The 17416-nt window shown below is 40.9% G+C and overlaps 1 protein-coding gene across 1 annotated transcript in view; it reads right to left on the reverse strand.

Annotated features, from left to right (window-relative positions):
• tiparp (TCDD-inducible poly(ADP-ribose) polymerase) overlaps window positions 1–14954 on the reverse strand; it is a 38022-nt gene extending 23068 nt beyond the window's left edge. The window contains exons 1-2 of the mRNA XM_079824725.1: window positions 14812–14954; window positions 11484–12334 (exon numbers count right to left, since the gene is read on the reverse strand). Of these exons, the coding sequence (XP_079680851.1) occupies window positions 11484–12310 (827 nt within the window). The 5' untranslated portion in view covers window positions 12311–12334; window positions 14812–14954. The remainder of the gene's footprint in view (window positions 1–11483; window positions 12335–14811) is intronic.
• Between the last annotated feature and the right edge of the window lie 2462 nt (window positions 14955–17416).

Below are 17416 nucleotides of genomic sequence, written 5' to 3' on the forward strand. Positions count from 1 at the left end.
AGTGCAAAGACTGATGCTCTCCGCCCTCATCAGCGCAACCTACTTATGATGAAGCCACGGGATTTTCTAGTTCACAACGCAATTCTGAAAGCGACACGTGTGCGAGAGTGGACAGAAAGATTGATAGGCGTAATATAGATAGACGGGCAGACTAATAAGCAGACTGGAGAGACAATTAAAGGCATTGAGGGACACCGGCACTTTTACACCTGGTATTAAGATGCATTTTAGGGCGTTTTCACACCTTCGATCCGAAACGAAGTTCATGTTTTGATACATTTGGTTAGGTTTCACATTGCAAGCGGACTAAAGAACTTTACATGACACACTTGCGGCCTGTCGGCATCATCTATGTGGGCTGCATCTTGACATTGATTGGTTTGTAAACAGACGTGCGTCTGATTGACAAGAATGAATGAACAGACGCATATCGTTGCCACTAGTGAACAGTGCGCATTACTTGACTATTTATTTTCGTTTCGAATTGTTTCATTTAAAAGTGGACATTTCAAGCTTTCTATACACACATTTCTCTGTAGCCTGCTTCGGTTTATTTGAGACATGAAAGTGATCGCTCCCGTGCCTCCATGTCACGATTGCTGTCAGCTATATAGCCTATTTGCTTCTTATTTATCAAATCCAGGCAATTATCTGATGAAACGTTGATTAAAATTAAGATACAATTTATACAAAACGAAATTTACTTTAAAGAAAGGCTTTCTACAAAACAAAACTTAATGAAGTGGTCAAATCATTTCTGGCCTTCTGACATATTCTGCATCTTGTCACTTTTCATAATCAATATAGTAGACATGTGCCGGTAAACGGTAATACAATATACCGCAATAATGAACATGCACAATATTGTTATCGTGGGCACTTCAAAATACTGTGAATAATTATTTATTACGAATTATTCCGATTTTTAGAATTAATTTTAAGAATACTTTACCCATCAACCGTTTAAAATGAAAAACACGTCAAAGAGGAACGCGCACTGATGTAAATAGACCGTGCATGAGCCGAGCACATGGCGGAATGAGGAGACGCACTGAAGTGCACAATCATTCTTCGACAGCAGAGGGCGCTGACGGAACAGCAGAAATGCAGCCGTTTCCCCAGTAATCACATAACCTAATACATAATACATAATACTTAAAGACTTAAGGCTATTCATTTTCAAACTTGCATTTTATATTTTAATCTGGACTAAATTACATGCCCTTGAATATGTTCTGACTGTTGTTCAATCACACACTTTACAAGGCTCCAATATTTAACATTAGTTCCTTCATTAACAAACTGACAATGAAAAATACTTCTAAAGAATGAATTAATCTTAGTTAAATGTACATTTCAGCATACCTATTGTTCTTTATAATTCTTTTGCACTTTAATCTGTTTTAAATATTTGTTTACTTTATACATTTTTGTGTATTGCTTTATTGTATTTAAATGTTTGGTTCTTTTGTTATAAGAAAGTGATTTAACCTGTTATAGTATGACAACACTTTTTTTGCAACTTATTTCAATATCGTGATAATACAGTATACCGTGATAAAAGCTTCAGCAATTAATCGCAACATGAAAATTTGATACCGGCACATGCCTACAATATAGCCTAGATGAAATTTAAAAATAACATTATAATGTTTAAACATATACAGGAACTTCCTGTAAATGGTCTGAAAGTCCGAACCATACAGAAAATGCTTTCACACTAGAAACGAATCGAACCTTTGTTCAGTTTGATCTGGACCGAGACTACCTCTTTTCGTCGGACCAAATTTTGTCTGTTTGGTCCAGACCGTACTCCGGGGGAGGTTTCACACATGTGATTTTGATTCGGACCAAACTGAAAAGGCTCACAAGTGGACAACACTAAATACAGGAGTAAACGGGTCTAAAGCGTTTTGAGCTTCCACCACTTCCAGAGGTAGTCGAAAACACATTGACCGGATTGCTTTCGTAGTGTAGACACTCATGTGGTCAAATGCACACGAACAGCTACTAAAAGACTGTCTACCGACCTAACGAGTAATCATTATGGGATGCGCACTAGCCAGACGGGATTTAAACTTTATCTGCTGAAGACCTGAGTTTGGTTTGAAGAGCAGAAACGAAAGCTTTGTATGCACTCATATGTGAATTGCGTGAGCTTATTTTATCCATTAGATCTGAAAAGCCCATAGACCCTCCCCTCAAAGAAATCAGGACAGAAGTGGTCGAAAGTGGACAAAAGAGACACCAGGTGTAAACAGGAACGTGTCTGCTTCGTCTATTTGTGATCGACCAAAACGCATCTTAATAGCAGGTGTAAACCGGGTCAGAGAGAAGGAGAGGGGAGCGGTTGATAAGCCAGTTTCACCTCTCTTTATCTCGTTCTCTGTGAGGTGGAGTCACGGGTGAATAACCTGTTCTGCTCTTCCTGCATGCCCTGCTAAAGCACTGCGTCACTTTGATGTCCCCCTGACCCAATCATGAGGCAGCGTTCATCATCACGGTGACCGTGACCTGTAACCACCTGATGATTCACCGGTGTCAGGCGCTGAGATCAGCCAATGCACGCGCACACACACACACACACACACACACACACACGCACACCCTCATTTGACTTGACTCTGTGAGATAAATCTGTGAAAAGCGTTGAGAGCGAGGAGTATTTAAAAACACTAAACATTAAAATGACCTGGAATAACCTAAAAAGGAAATTATAACACGGAAGGTCAGTATCAAGGTAAAAGATTCAAAGTATTGAAAGGTCAAAGTATTGACTTAAGCCTGTGCGAGAGTATACAAATGTTTTACCGATGCACAGAGAAAACTGACCGTAAGTGCGCTATATATGTGTTATGAAGTGCTTTGGAAATGCAACGCCACATGAAATAGATAGTAAAAAGAGAACTGTTTTTGTTCATGTAATTATGTTTCAGGTCTTAGTTTCACAATTTAAAAGTCATGTACACAACCACATTTAAATGAAGGTTGAAATCCCCTAAATTATTTATCTGCATCTACAATCTACAAGTCACAATAACTCTAAAAGACAATGATTTCACTATATTCGTTCAGTACACAATTTAGTGCAAATTTAATTTTGAGAAACACTAGTAATCGTCTGAATTTTCCAAACCGCTGTTAACAGTACAATACAATTCTAACTTCTGTAAAAATAAATTGTGTAGAGCAAGATTAAAGTTGTAACAGGTTCCGGAAGTAAAAACTCCATTCATTTTGAATGATAACTTATAAAGGTACGAGTTTGTTAATCCATGTGCTTCTGCTGAAGCCGTCAGCCCACATTATATCAGCTAAAAATAATTGTGTTTAACAGTGGCATTCCTGGTGAAAACTACATTACCCATGATGCTGTACAGAGATTCCACCAATCAGAGTCGTAAAAAGCAACACTCTCTAAAGTAGCTCTTTAACTCAACCCACTCCAATGCATTGCGATGAGATCGATAATCGAAAAATATCCAAGAAAAGAAATGCATTTGTGACCAAATGTTCTAAAAGTGTGCAACTCTCATTGCATGGATTCACATATTAATTTGCGGATGTGCAAAATTCGTCTGTGACTTCACATTTTTGATACAGGTGTGTGAATGCGTTTTGCACCATATTCACTGCAGCAACTGTAGCAAACATGTGAGCGTATGAGTTTTTTCATGTGTGATTCGTAGAATAGGATTTGTGCACCTGCAGTGAAGAATGTGTGAAGGTGTAACTGTTGTGTTGTGTTTGTAGGTGAGAAAAAAAATCTGCAAGTTTACAACTCCTAAAATATTTTTCTCTGTGACTTCAAATGTATTGATACACATATGTGGATATGCTCTACAGATAAAAATTCCACTCGCACGCGTGTTCAGTTGTTTTGCACCAAAAATACCTTCATAGACTTGGTTCTGTCTGGTTGTTGATTGGATGGAGGCAGTTCTGAATACGAGCTTGCAGTCAATAGGATGAAAGGGGCGGGTTTAAGCCGACAAAATGATTGGATGTCACCAGAGAGAAGTCTTTTCACCAGAAGGGACTTTAAGGACTGAGAACAGCGACAAACATATTTAGCTGCCGTGTGCCTATGATCTAACTGATTCGATTTTCGGCTTCAGTTTATCATGCCCAGTTTAGGCCATTCACTTCTGCAAAACAGGGGAACTGGAGCCCAGCTGGCAAAGTAAACACTATCCAGTTCTGCTTTTCAGAAAGCTAAATCACGATTCTGCTGATTTCACCAGCTTTAAACGCACACACACCCAGGGTACCGAGGAGACGGTGTGCTAAAGCGGTCAACGCTAGGGGAGGGAGGTGGCTGAAAGAGCGAGCCAGAGAAAGGGAACGCATGAAGTGTGAAGGATTAGCAGCCCTTAAAAACCTTGTGCGCCACTGAGCATGCCCGAACCCAAGGTCTGCGTGGGGTTTGGCATGTTCCACATACAACCACTTCTGAGAGACATGCTCCAATGATTAGCCTTTAACCCGCTACCCCGTACTCTCCTGCTGCAAACGCCAGTAAAAAGGCACCCTTTGGGCCAGCTGTGGTTCGACTGGAGAAACAAAGCAGACCAGATCCAGGAAAGAGAGAGACATTTCATATTTCCCTCCGCCCCTCATTCCAAAGCACCAAAAACACAGCACCTTCTTAATCCCATAAACATAAAACAACCCATTTTTACGTGCTCAGCTTGAACAGCCCACATGCCAGCATTATTCACACCCAGCACGAGCGTCACAGTCTGAGAAGAATTAAACAAACACACACACACTCACGTATGCACCTGATCACACACTACCAACCCTGAGATAAGGCAGTCACCTCTGCGGGTGGTAAACTCAGCAATGAGACACAATCAGCAAACAGATACTTACAAAACACACACACAATGACACGCAGGGCAGCTGCTGAAGTCGTATCAGTAACGTGCGAACACCTTTTAACTAAGGTCATATGCTATGTAGTTATATATTTACACACTGAAACGGACAAACCCTCTGACTTTGATGCTATTAAAGGGATAGGTCATCAAAAATATTCTGTCAAGTCATACGTCACATCATACAATCATCCTCCTGTTCTTCCAAACCTGAAGATATTTTGAAGAATGTTTTGGACCCCATTGACTTTCATTGTACACTCTAAAAAATGCAGGGTTAAAAATAACCCAAGTTAGGTTGAAAATGGACTAACCCCGCAATTGGGTTGTTTTAAGCAAACTTTTAACCCAATTGCTGGGTTAAAACAACCCAATTGCGGGGTTAGTCCATTTTCAACCCAACTTGGGTTATTTTTAACCCAGTGTATGGACACAAAAAAAGGTTTGGTGAGTAAATGATGAGAAAACAAACCTCATTGGTTCTTTCAGAAGCATTTTTTGTGCTTCCAATCGCAATATTTTATGTCAAATCGCCAATGTTTATATGTGAATAAAAGCCTAAATGAATCTGTTCATCATGTAAAGCGATCGTGTCTCTTCAGAATACTTGGATTAAACCGCTCGATTCATATGGATTTCTTTCACAATCTATTTATGAACTTTCTGAAGCATCAATGTTTTGGTGTAATCGTCTTTCAATGGAGGGACAAAAACTTGGTTTCATTAAAAATATGACATGAAACTGTTCATTTTTTGGTAAACTATCACTTTAAATGCACAACAGCAATGGTTAAAAGGTTCAACCGAGTGAATCTGGCCGAGCATGATGTCTCATCACACCAGACTCTATAGGTCATTTTTTCAAGCACCTTATTACGACCTTTATTTACGTTTTAAAGTCATGCGCCCTCTAGCTGGCATAAAAATAATGACAGTGTCGTGTTACGTCTGTATGACTGTCGTTACCAATCAAAATGCGTGTTCATTTAAGTGCAATGTGTGGACTTTATCACCATTTGTCATATTTCAATTTAGCAAAACTCTTTTTTATTAACAACTACACCCACCCCTACCCAGTGATGTATAGTGCATATACACTTTATGAGCACATGCGTTCCCTGGGATCGAACCCACGATTGCATGATCACATGATGTTGTATTTTTCAATGCTCTACCAATTGAGCTACGCAAAACCCGAAATATGACGCAAATAAAAGGAAACAAAGCATTAAAACGAAGGTGTCCTGTTGCCGATAGGGGCGCGACTTTAGTAAACGCTCCTATGGGTCATATTTCAGGGAAGTGACAAACGACCTATATAGGCGTATTGGTTGGAGGACATGTTGTACATTTACAAAATGAGCCTACAATAGCAGAAATAAGCCCTTTTAATGAAAATAAACGTCCATGTTTAAAAAAAAACTCAATCAAAATGTTTCGAGAAATTAGAAGATGTTTAAGAGATCGTTAATTTAGTTGTATCCATATATTTTGTTCTAATGTCACATGTAATACTGAGTTTACTGGGTTTTACACAATTCTTTTGTAGTTTGTGGTTTTGGTAACATGTTACATGTGTGTACTTCTTCTCGCCGCAGTTTCCTGATGGTTTATAGAACAATTACTCAGAGTCGACCTCTGTCGCTCCACCGAATATTACAACGGCGGCCAAACGGATGAGGCGCGCGGAGCCAGACGAAAGTATAAACAAGGCTTTATGATTAAGCATTTTAATCCCACAATGCACTGACTGCAGACTGCAGCCAAGAAAACGTATTCAACAGATGATCGATTCCCATCACAAATATGTCCAACACTTCACAATCCGACCATAATATATCGCTCCCAAAATAATCAATGAAGCTGTCTATGCTATCTAGTTTTATTGCGTTATGGAAGGATGTAGCTGTCACTGAACTAAAGTAATCAGGTGTGAATAGGCGTTTCTGGCACAAGCGGATTGAGTAAACATGTACAAGTCCAAAAATAAAATCGCTATCATTTAGCAATAACGTGATATCTGCACGGAAACTGTGCTGTAATAAAGCCTCTGACTGACAGCTGATTATAAAAAGCATAAAAGGGCTTTCCATTCTTCCTCTTCAAGATGTTTAAGGGAATAAATCAACACTCGACTTCTCATTTTTTGTTTCCATTCAGGGAGGACACGCTCAGAAGAGCTGAGGGCAAATAAATACTCTCGTTTCCCTCTTGCACTTTGTACGAGAAGAAAAAGTCTCCAAAAACTCTCAGGATGTTCTGGAGGACATGCAGGGACTGACGGGACGTGCGCTGCTGTCGCACCACGCGGGACTACGACGGAACTGTTTGTTCAGACAATCCAGCCACTATTTGGCTCTTTCTCTTTGTCTTTGTCCCTCTCAGCAAGACAGGAACACGTAAACATACTTCAGCTGCAAAGTTTGCCAGCTTTTGTTTATGTTAGAAAGCACAAGAGAGAATAGAGCTCTATATGATCTCACTCATACACACGCGCACACACACATACACACACACTTTGATAATAGAATGAAATGGGGAAAATATACCAGTAGAAATACTGTTACAATGCTAAAATTAGACATCAGATAGTAATAGCACTTTAAAATATATACTATCCCTTAGAAAAAGTACTGTGGTAGTACTACGGTATAATATGATAATACTATCAAATATTTGTACTTCCAAGAATACCACGGTAATGTCAGACGACACTTCGATGTATGGTACCATTGGACATAATATGTCCAAAAACAAGGTACCATGGTGTTTTTTTGTAAGTAAAAGATTACGTTTATGTGATGAAAAGCTTATCATTTGAATGCGTTTACGCCTTGCAGTTTAAAAACAAGCGATCAAAAAAACATTCAAGCGCAATAAAAAGAGGATTCATTTCAGTTTGAGAGTTGGACTGTGTCCTAAATCACCCCTATACCCTTAAATAGGGCTAAATAGCCATTTGTATTTGTGTCCGAAACCATAGTGGACGTTATCATTCAATCCCACAATGCACCATAATGAGTGTACGATTAATGTACCGGTACGCTCAACAGGTAGAGAATACCCATAATGCACTGTGATGTTCGCGCCAAATTAATCTGTCCAAAAGGTGGTGCCCAATCATCCATCCATCCATTTTCCAAACCGCTGTAATATTATACAGGTATAAATTCCTTTTTACTCGATTATTAAACTGTTTAATTAAGGTGCTAGTTTCCATGATAGATTTCAAGATATATCTTTTCATCTACCGGAGCTGCCATTTTGCTAAGTTTCAAATGATTATTAAACAGCAAGCACAAACAATGCAAAAACAGCACACTCGATGTCCTGAGCATATTAGTGGATAATGTAGGGAATAGTGAATGAGGGTATAGGGGGGGGCGATTTCGAACACAGCCATGGTTTCTGAGCGTACACATGAGTACTGATTTCGGGCAAATACACGCTTATAATTCAAAATGGCCGTCGTTATGTCTTAAGTAAATGTAAACAGTCGAGAAAGAAAGCATGTGTGTATCAGTACATTCGGTCTTAAAGTGACAGCAGCCTAATAAACCTGCAGCCGTCTGTGCCATTAATGTTAATCGAACATCTCATTGCTCAGTGTTTTTGTTCATTTGATTACTTTATACAATTTATGCAGTAGCCTATTTCTAGGCATATCTAGTGTTTTGTCCTATTGCGTGTAATTGTTCCCATTTTATCACTTGTCTTCAGTGAGCATGTTTTTGTTGGGCTAGTATCAGTTTTTATGTGATATTGAAATTGGCGATGAGATTTAATACATTTCCATGTTATCATAAGCAAAAATAACTATATTGTGGTATATTGTAATCGTGAAATATTACTCATCTCGTGATTTTGGTCATATCGCCCACCCCAATGTTCATTAAAATGCTACACTACCTCCGTACATTTTTAAAAGTGCAAGAGGGAGAGAATCCAGGAAGAAAACATTTTATGAGTCAAACTGACGGTGAGGAGTGAAATCAAGAGACCTCACCCATGTGAATAATTTCATGGCCCGTCTAAGGCGTTATCTCCTTTCTCACACACACAGGCACACATGCAAACACCTTGGTTTCAGGTCACCGTGCCCTTGGTGCACACTGAGATTGTGTGACAAACACAATCATCTCGCCCTCAGCTGCTCCCATGGAGACCAAACCTTCAGGATCAAGGGTCATGGTTCTCACACATTGCGGCACAATGGCACAAAAATGAAAACCTATCAGGCACAGGCACATCCATTCGTGAAGATATACACAACAAACCTGTGGATTACTGAGAACCAATGTAAACAGAAAAAGCCCCCAAGAATTCGGACACTTCGGTCACATACAAAACGGTTAGCATTGCGTTTAAAAACTAAAATGTCAAATCAAGATCCAAAGAAGCGATTTTTTTGTACCTGTTTGTCTTGTGTCAGTGTCCAAACACTGTATATCTAATGATTTATCTTTTACAATCCGTGTCTTGTTTCATCATCTGCTATTTTTCTTTCAAATAAATGCCATTAAGTTTGATATTGTGTCCTGGCGTTCAAAAATGCAGTCGCCCCAAAGCATTTGTCAACAACAACACATTGGTCAACAAAACAAAACATCAAATCAAGATCCAAAGAAGCGATTTTTGTTCCTGTTTGTCTTGTGTCAGTGTCCAACCACTGTATATCTAATGATTTATCTTTTACAATCCGTGTCTTGTTTCATCATCTGCTATTTTTCTTTCAAATAAATGCCATTAAGTTTGATATTGTGTCCTGGCATTCAAAAATACAGTCACCCCAAAGCATTTGTCAACAACAACACATTGGATCTTGATTTGATGTTTTGTTTTGTTGACCAATGTGTTGTTGTTGACAAATGCTTTGGGGCGACTGTATGATACAGGACATCTTTTCTTTTAATGCCAGGACACAATATCAAACTTAATGGCATTTATTTGAAAGAAAAATAGCAGACGATGAAACAAGACACGGATTGTAAAAGATAAATCATTAGATATACAGTGTTTGGACACTGACACAAGACAAACAGGTACAAAAATCGCTTCTTGGATCTTGATTTGATGTTTTGTTTTGTTGACCAATAAGCGATTTTTGTACCTTTTTGTCGTGTCAGTGTCCAAACACTGTATCCTAATGCTAAACTGCATATCTAATGATTTATCTTTTACAATCCGTGTCTTTTTCTTCACTTGACTGCTACTTTACGTTAAGTTTAATATAGTGTCTTGGCATTCAACAACACAGTGGGAAGCCATTTTGGACATCTTTGTCTTTTGTGTTCGACAACGAGAAAGCGTCCTTAATTCTAAACTCTTGGTGTACGCGTGTTGATTTATCATTTAAAACCCTTTCCCGTGAAATGTATAAATAAATGTGACCTAGTTTGCTATATCTAAAGCAATTACATTCCGTGCCCAATGGCGTCTGCCACATAAACCCTCTCATTTCTGCTCTGTAACATTACACAATGACTTCTCCTAGAGGAAAAAAAAATCCCCCACACAAACAAAAAAAGATGGGGGTCAGCAGAAAAGGGTGTGGTTTACAGGCGCTGCGGGTCTCACTTTACCCCTCAACCACCAAAGTCAGCAGGAGGTTAATGGTCGGCTTTAGCTATTAACATGAAACAGGTCACTGGGAGCCACGGTTCTGAAAGCACATGGGCTAATCGAGCCAACAGAGACAGTTACGTGGCCATATTAAACTCTATAGACAAAGACCCCCTAAATAGTCGGCTGTCCCGCAGGAGAATTTCCATGACAAATCGACAATGCTATCTTCAAGAAGGAAGTAGCCAGGAGCTGTGTCATGGTGTGCATTAAAATCACTGTCTCTTTTGCTTTGTCATGAGCAAGCGCACTTCCTTTTGCGAAGCGCTTTTGCATACAGATCAGGCTTGGGACCTAAACAAGACTCGCACAAACAAAAGGGCCCTTTTGTTTAGGCGAAATGAAAAAATATTGCCGGGTCAAAGCCACTATGATTTCAGCTCAGGGACACAAACTGTGTCAGTGGTGATCAGTAAGGGTGTTTGTTTGTGTGCGTCAAAACAAAGGCATTTAAATGCGTGCGTGCATGAGAGCATGTGGGTGTGCATAATTGCGCGTGTCTCTAAAGCTCACTTATTTGCGTGTTTGCGAGCAAGTCTGCGTGTGAGCCCTTCTCTGTCTGTGCGACGAGTGCGTGTGACCGCCTGAGCGCAAGCCGCAGCGAGTGGGAACGTGCGCGTGTGTGTGTGTGTGTGCGTTTGGTCGAACTAAGCAGAGGCGGGTCGAGCAAGTTCACGGCTTACAGCTGTCAGTATGCTTCCACATGTCAGGCCAGCCAATGGAGGGCTTATAGAAAAGATGCAATCTCTTAGTCACGTATACCTCATCCACAACAACACAGCTTCCTGTCACGCACTGCACAATACACCTCGCTGAAAAACAACAGCCTCAGCTGGTTTCAGAACGCTTTTTAGCAGGTCAAGCCGGGAGACTCTCACTGAACTACACGCTTCTTCGCTTTGCTCTACTTACTTGTCTTTCTCAGGTAAAGCGCAAGAGAAGCTTTCAATGAAAAGTGGCATTAAAAGCAGAAGCACTTACAGAAACTTAAGTCTGACATGTTCGTTGTCCGGGTTGCAGTAAAGCCTCTCCAGTTGTTCTTGAGAGTCATCCGATATGCTCTGCCAGATCTGCGTGTCTGCTCGGCGGATTTGCCAGTGGTAAGGTAAAACGGTGTGATGGTGGGCACAGTCACTGCCATAGATGCAAACGCCCTGGAGGAAATCCACACAGATCGATACAGCATCCCCTTGATGCGTGTGATACTGGAGCTGGGTCAGGAGTTCAAACACTAGATCCAAAGAGGCCTCCTCGCTTTTATCCTGAAAGATCTCGCCCTCTTTGATGGCGAGGCAATTTGCACCCTGCAGAGTCTCCGCGGTGTAGATGTCATTTAACTTGGAGCCTGAAACGTCGGAGGAGGGCACGGCCGCGGGCTGGAAGCGACGCTCATTAGCGTCTATTGTCACCCGCTGGATATCCGGCACCTTCTGTTCCCCTGCGATCTCGCTCGCGGCCACGTCCGTGCTCTCCTCCTGCTCGTCCTCCTGCTTCAGGCACACCTGACTAATCCTCGACTGCTTCTCCACGACGGCCGCGCATATATTCCGCTGAGGTCGAGGCGGGTTACGCGGAACAAACACTCCGTCCCCCGACACCAGGGCGTCCGAGTTTAATAGCGTGCTCAAAATGGGGTCCTCTAAAGCGCGCAAGCATTTCGCGTCCAGTTTTCTCTGTGCGTGTTTCTTTTTGAAGTAGGGCTTCACTAACGGGATCTTGTCGGGGAGTCCCATCTGCTGCTCGGTGAACTCTCCGGGTCCCATGGGCAGAGCTAAAGCGGGCTCTGCGGTGTCAACTTCCTCCTGCATGGCGCACAAATATCTCCACCACACCTATACAAAACACAGAGCGACATGAGTAAACTGTCTAGAAGCAGGATGGATGGGGGTTCAAAATATGCATTGTTTTAAAAAACGACTACAGTTGTCAGGGTAAAAGTCACGTTCACCTACTATAGCAACTGAAATCAATAATCATATCATCAAAAAGATTATTTATCACTTATTACAGATTTAAACGTGTTACTTACCTATGCTACTTAACTAAATGCATGCACTAGAGATGTCGAAAGACATGGCAACACTATTTTTACACGTTACTATTGTAATAACTATAAACTATGCAGAATTATATGCAATTAATCCTAAACCAAACCCTATAGTAAGTACATGTAGTTAACTATTATTACTCAGTACTTAAATGTGTAATTACACTGTAACACGGACACCTTAAAATAAAATGTTAATAATAGAGTAATAATAATAATCAACTAAATGTACTTTCTATAGGGTAGGGATGCATGATATATCGGCCATCAAATCGGTATCGGACAATATATGGTCATTTTTAAAGTTATCGGCCCGATAAGAAAATGTGTCCGATATAGTAAAGCCGATAAATAATGTATTATTCCTTCAGTGTAGTGCACCTCAAGTCTGTCAAATAAGCTACATAAAATCATAATGAGAACATTATGGGACATGGCTTTAATGGTGAGACAATTAAATCAAAATTTGGATTTAGATTTATCGGCTAAAATATCGGTTATCGGCTTTGAAGTAAAAAATAATCATCGGCCAAAATGTTATTTTATATATCGGTGCGTCCCTACTACAAGGTTAGGGTTTGGTTTAGTTGGAGATGTCGAAAGACATGGTGATACTATTTTACAGTCATTGTTACACATAGTAACAACATAGTTACTAATAGTAATAACTATAAATTATATGCAATTAACCCTAAACCAAACCCTAAAGTAAGTACATGTAGTTCATTAATATTACTCAGTGCTTAAATGTATAATTACAGGGTAAAAAGGACACTTTTAAAATAAAATGTTACACTTGTGTAATTATACATTTAAGTACAGAGTAATAATAATCAACTAAATGTACTTACTATAGGGTAGAGATGCACAATATAATCGGCCACCATATCGGTATCGGCTGATATATTGTCAATGTTATTCATTTGTACGATATAGTAAAGCCGATAAATAATGTATTATTTCCTTCAGATAAGACACTTCAGATGCGCACTGTTCGCCATGATGGGTTTGAATTGCTTGAAATATGATTGTAAACACAGCGCAAGTCTGTCATATAAGCTACATAAAATCATAATGAGAACATTATGGGCCGTGGCTTTAATGATGAGACTGGTTTTTGTAACCAGGCTCTCAAAAATTAAATCAAAATTTGGATTTAGACTTATCGGCTAAAATATCGGTTATCGGCTTTGAAGTATAAAAAAAAAATTCATCGGCCAAAATGTTCATATATCGTTGCATCCCTACAACAGGGTTAAGGTTTGGTTGCATGTAATTATGCATAATGTATAGTTATTACTATAGTAACTGCATGCAACATGTAACAATACTGTAAAATAAAGTGTTACCAAATAAAGCGCGAGATGTTATTCGTTTTAAAATCCACGGAAGTCATTGAATAATTCACACGCGTCTTCATTTATCGCGTGGACTTTTTAAAAATAAGTGCACGGGTGTTTAAAATGACACATTAAAACGTCCATTAGACGCGCGCGCTATCGGTCACTCCTGTGCATTCAGGTGACTGGGCGTAAGATGAAACCTTTCCTTTCTCGAGAAGAGAGGAAAAAAGCATTAGTGAAACAGAAAGTTTCTTTCAAGACCCCTCCTTCCCCCAACACACTGTAAAAACACGTTTATTATTATGATAACAACACCCGTGTATCGCGCATTTCGGTTATTTTACTCGCTTTGTGTCGTTTCAACGATTCAATTCGCAAAGATATTAAGTTCTAACTTCGGAGTTGGATTATGCATTTAAAAGCAGTGCATTTTTACAGCGCATCAACATCAAGCAAACGCACCGCAATGGTGATTTAATGCATCCGAGATTCTAAACAATAATAACGCAGCGATATTCGCCTTGTTTTATCGAATTGCATGGTTTAATTGCGCTGTTCCCTTGCGATAAAATCAGTCATATGCAAGCCAAACGATCTCCTGGGAGTATTTTGATGGCTTGATCTAGATACATGGAGTTGGGAGCGTACGTGCCAGTTGCCAATAGCAGCTCGTTCGAGTTCGCACGTACCGCCTGTGTTAACGCGATCACTGCCCACTGCGGCGCCTGGCCCCCGTTCCTCCACAAACACACGAACGCGTTGCGTTACAGACAAATCTACCACTACACAACGACCGGGTGGTATTAAACGACTTATTAGAGTCCGGTTTCGCCGTGCGCAATGCAGTAGAAGCGCTCCGTTTTGTCTCCCAGTGGCTCGGTAAAACGCTGTACGTATTCCTGGCGCTTTCCAAATGTACCTGAAAAACTTCCCGACTCCTTTGGATGCTACCGTCGACGCCAGTAGCCCGTCCCGGGGAATCCGCACTCCGCTCACATATAGGACAGACAAAGCGTTAATCCACACAGAGTGAAGCGTTCACGTCCGTCTCCAGGAGCGTCTGAGCGGCTCGCAGCTGTTGCAGAACACAGGACTCGCTCGTCCAATCACAGCGCGAAGGGGCGGGGCCTTGTCTTGCTGGAACGGAGGGGGGGGAAATCAGGAAGTTGTCCGATGCGTGCATGTGTTTTGACTCACCCCATACTAGTTTGCTTACGCCAGAATTCGTCAGGTGTTATGCTTATGGCTCATGCTAGTGTTTTTTTTCCCCCCATCTCAAATATCAAACAAATGTGGTTTAACTTTAGAGGAGTTTTAAGGAATGTGGGGTAACACTGTCCTTGTCACCACTAACTGTAAGTTATGCATAATTACATGCAACTAACCTCAACCCTAACCCTATAATAAGCACATGTTGTTAATAATATTAATCAGTACTTAGATATATGATTACACTGTGACAATGACACCTTAACATAAAGTGTAACCGAATATATGGTCATGGGAGTTAGTAATACTAAACCAAACCATATGCATGCTGTTAATTAACATTACTTATTTGTGTCATTATGGGGTAACACTTTATTTTACAGTGTCCGTTACATGTAGTTACTGTTGTAACAACTTTAAATTATGCATAATTACATGCAACTAACCCTAAACCTAACTCTACATGGAGTTAAACATTATTCCACAGTACTTAAATGCACTGTACATATGTGTTACATGTTGTTACCATATAGTAATAACCGTAAATGGTCCTACTTTGTATTAGGTGGCCTTAACTGCTATGGTTTGAGTCAGTTTAAGGGTAAAGTTAGGGACAGGTGTGATGGTATGGGTCAGTTTAAGGGTAAAGTTAGGGACAGGTGTGGTGGTATGGGTCAGTTTAAGGGTAAAGTTAGGGACAGGTGTGATGGTATGGGTCAGTTTAAGGGTAAAGTTAGGGACTGGTGTGGTGGTATGGGTCAGTTTAAGGGTAAAGTTAGGGACAGGTGTGGTGGTATGGGTCAGTTTAAGGGTAAAGTTAGGGACAGGTGTGGTGGTATGGGTCAGTTTAAGGGTAAAGTTAGGGACAGGTGTGGTGGTATGGGTCAGTTTAAGGGTAAAGTTAGGGACAGGTGTGGTGGTATGGGTCAGTTTAAGGGTAAAGTTAGGGACAGGTGTGGTGGTATGGGTCAGTTTAAGGGTAAAGTTAGGGACAGGTGTGGTGGTATGGGTCAGTTTAAGGGTAAAGTTAGGGACAGGTGTGGTGGTATGGGTCAGTTTAAGAGTAAAGTTAGGGACAGGTGTGGTGGGATGGGTCAGTTTAAGGGTAAAGTTAGGGACAGGTGTGGTGGTATGGGTCAGTTTAAGGGTAAAGTTAGGGACAGGTGTGGTGGTATGGGTCAGTTTAAGGGTAAAGTTAGGGACAGGTGTGGTGGTATGGGTCAGTTTAAGGGTAAAGTTAGGGACAGGTGTGGTGGTATGGGTCAGTTTAAGGGTAAAGTTAGGGACAGGTGTGGTGGTATGGGTCAGTTTAAGGGTAAAGTTAGGGACAGGTGTGGTGGTATGGGTCAGTTTAAGGGTAAAGTTAGGGACTGGTGTGGTGGTATGGGTCAGTTTAAGGGTAAAGTTAGGGACAGGTGTGGTGGTATGGGTCAGTTTAAGGGTAAAGTTAGGGACAGGTGTGGTGGTATGGGTCAGTTTAAGAGTAAAGTTAGGGACAGGTGTGGTGGGATGGGTCAGTTTAAGGGTAAAGTTAGGGACAGGTGTGGTGGTATGGGTCAGTTTAAGGGTAAAGTTAGGGACAGGTGTGGTGGTATGGGTCAGTTTAAGGGTAAAGTTAGGGACAGGTGTGGTGGTATGGGTCAGTTTAAGGGTAAAGTTAGGGACAGGTGTGGTGATATGGGTCAGTTTAAGAGTAAAGTTAGGGACAGGTGTGGTGGGATGGGTCAGTTTAAGGGTAAAGTTAGGGACAGGTGTGGTGGTATGGGTCAGTTTAAGGGTAAAGTTAGGGACAGGTGTGGTGGTATGGGTCAGTTTAAGAGTAAAGTTAGGGACAGGTGTGGTGGTATGGGTCAGTTTAAGGGTAAAGTTAGGGACAGGTGTGGTGGTATGGGTCAGTTTAAGGGTAAAGTTAGGGACAGGTGTGGTGGTATGGGTCAGTTTAAGAGTAAAGTTAGGGACAGGTGTGGTGGTATAGGTCAGTTTAAGGGTAAAGTTAGGGACAGGTGTGGTGGTATGGGTCAGTTTAAGGGTAAAGTTAGGGACAGGTGTGGTGGTATGGGTCAGTTTGAGGGTAAAGTTAGGGACAGGTGTGGTGGTATGGGTCAGTTTAAGGGTAAAGTTAGGGACAGGTGTGGTGGTATGGGTCAGTTTAAGAGTAAAGTTAGGGACAGGTGTGGTGGTATGGGTCAGTTTAAGGGTAAAGTTAGGAACAGGTGTGGTGGTATGGGTCAGTTTAAGGGTAAAGTTAGGAACAGGTGTGGTGGTATGGGTCAGTTTAAGAGTAAAGTTAGGGACAGGTGTGGTGGGATGGGTCA

Source organism: Gobio gobio (assembly GCF_949357685.1).
Source record: "Gobio gobio genome assembly, chromosome: 9".
NCBI lineage: Eukaryota > Metazoa > Chordata > Actinopteri > Cypriniformes > Gobionidae > Gobio > Gobio gobio.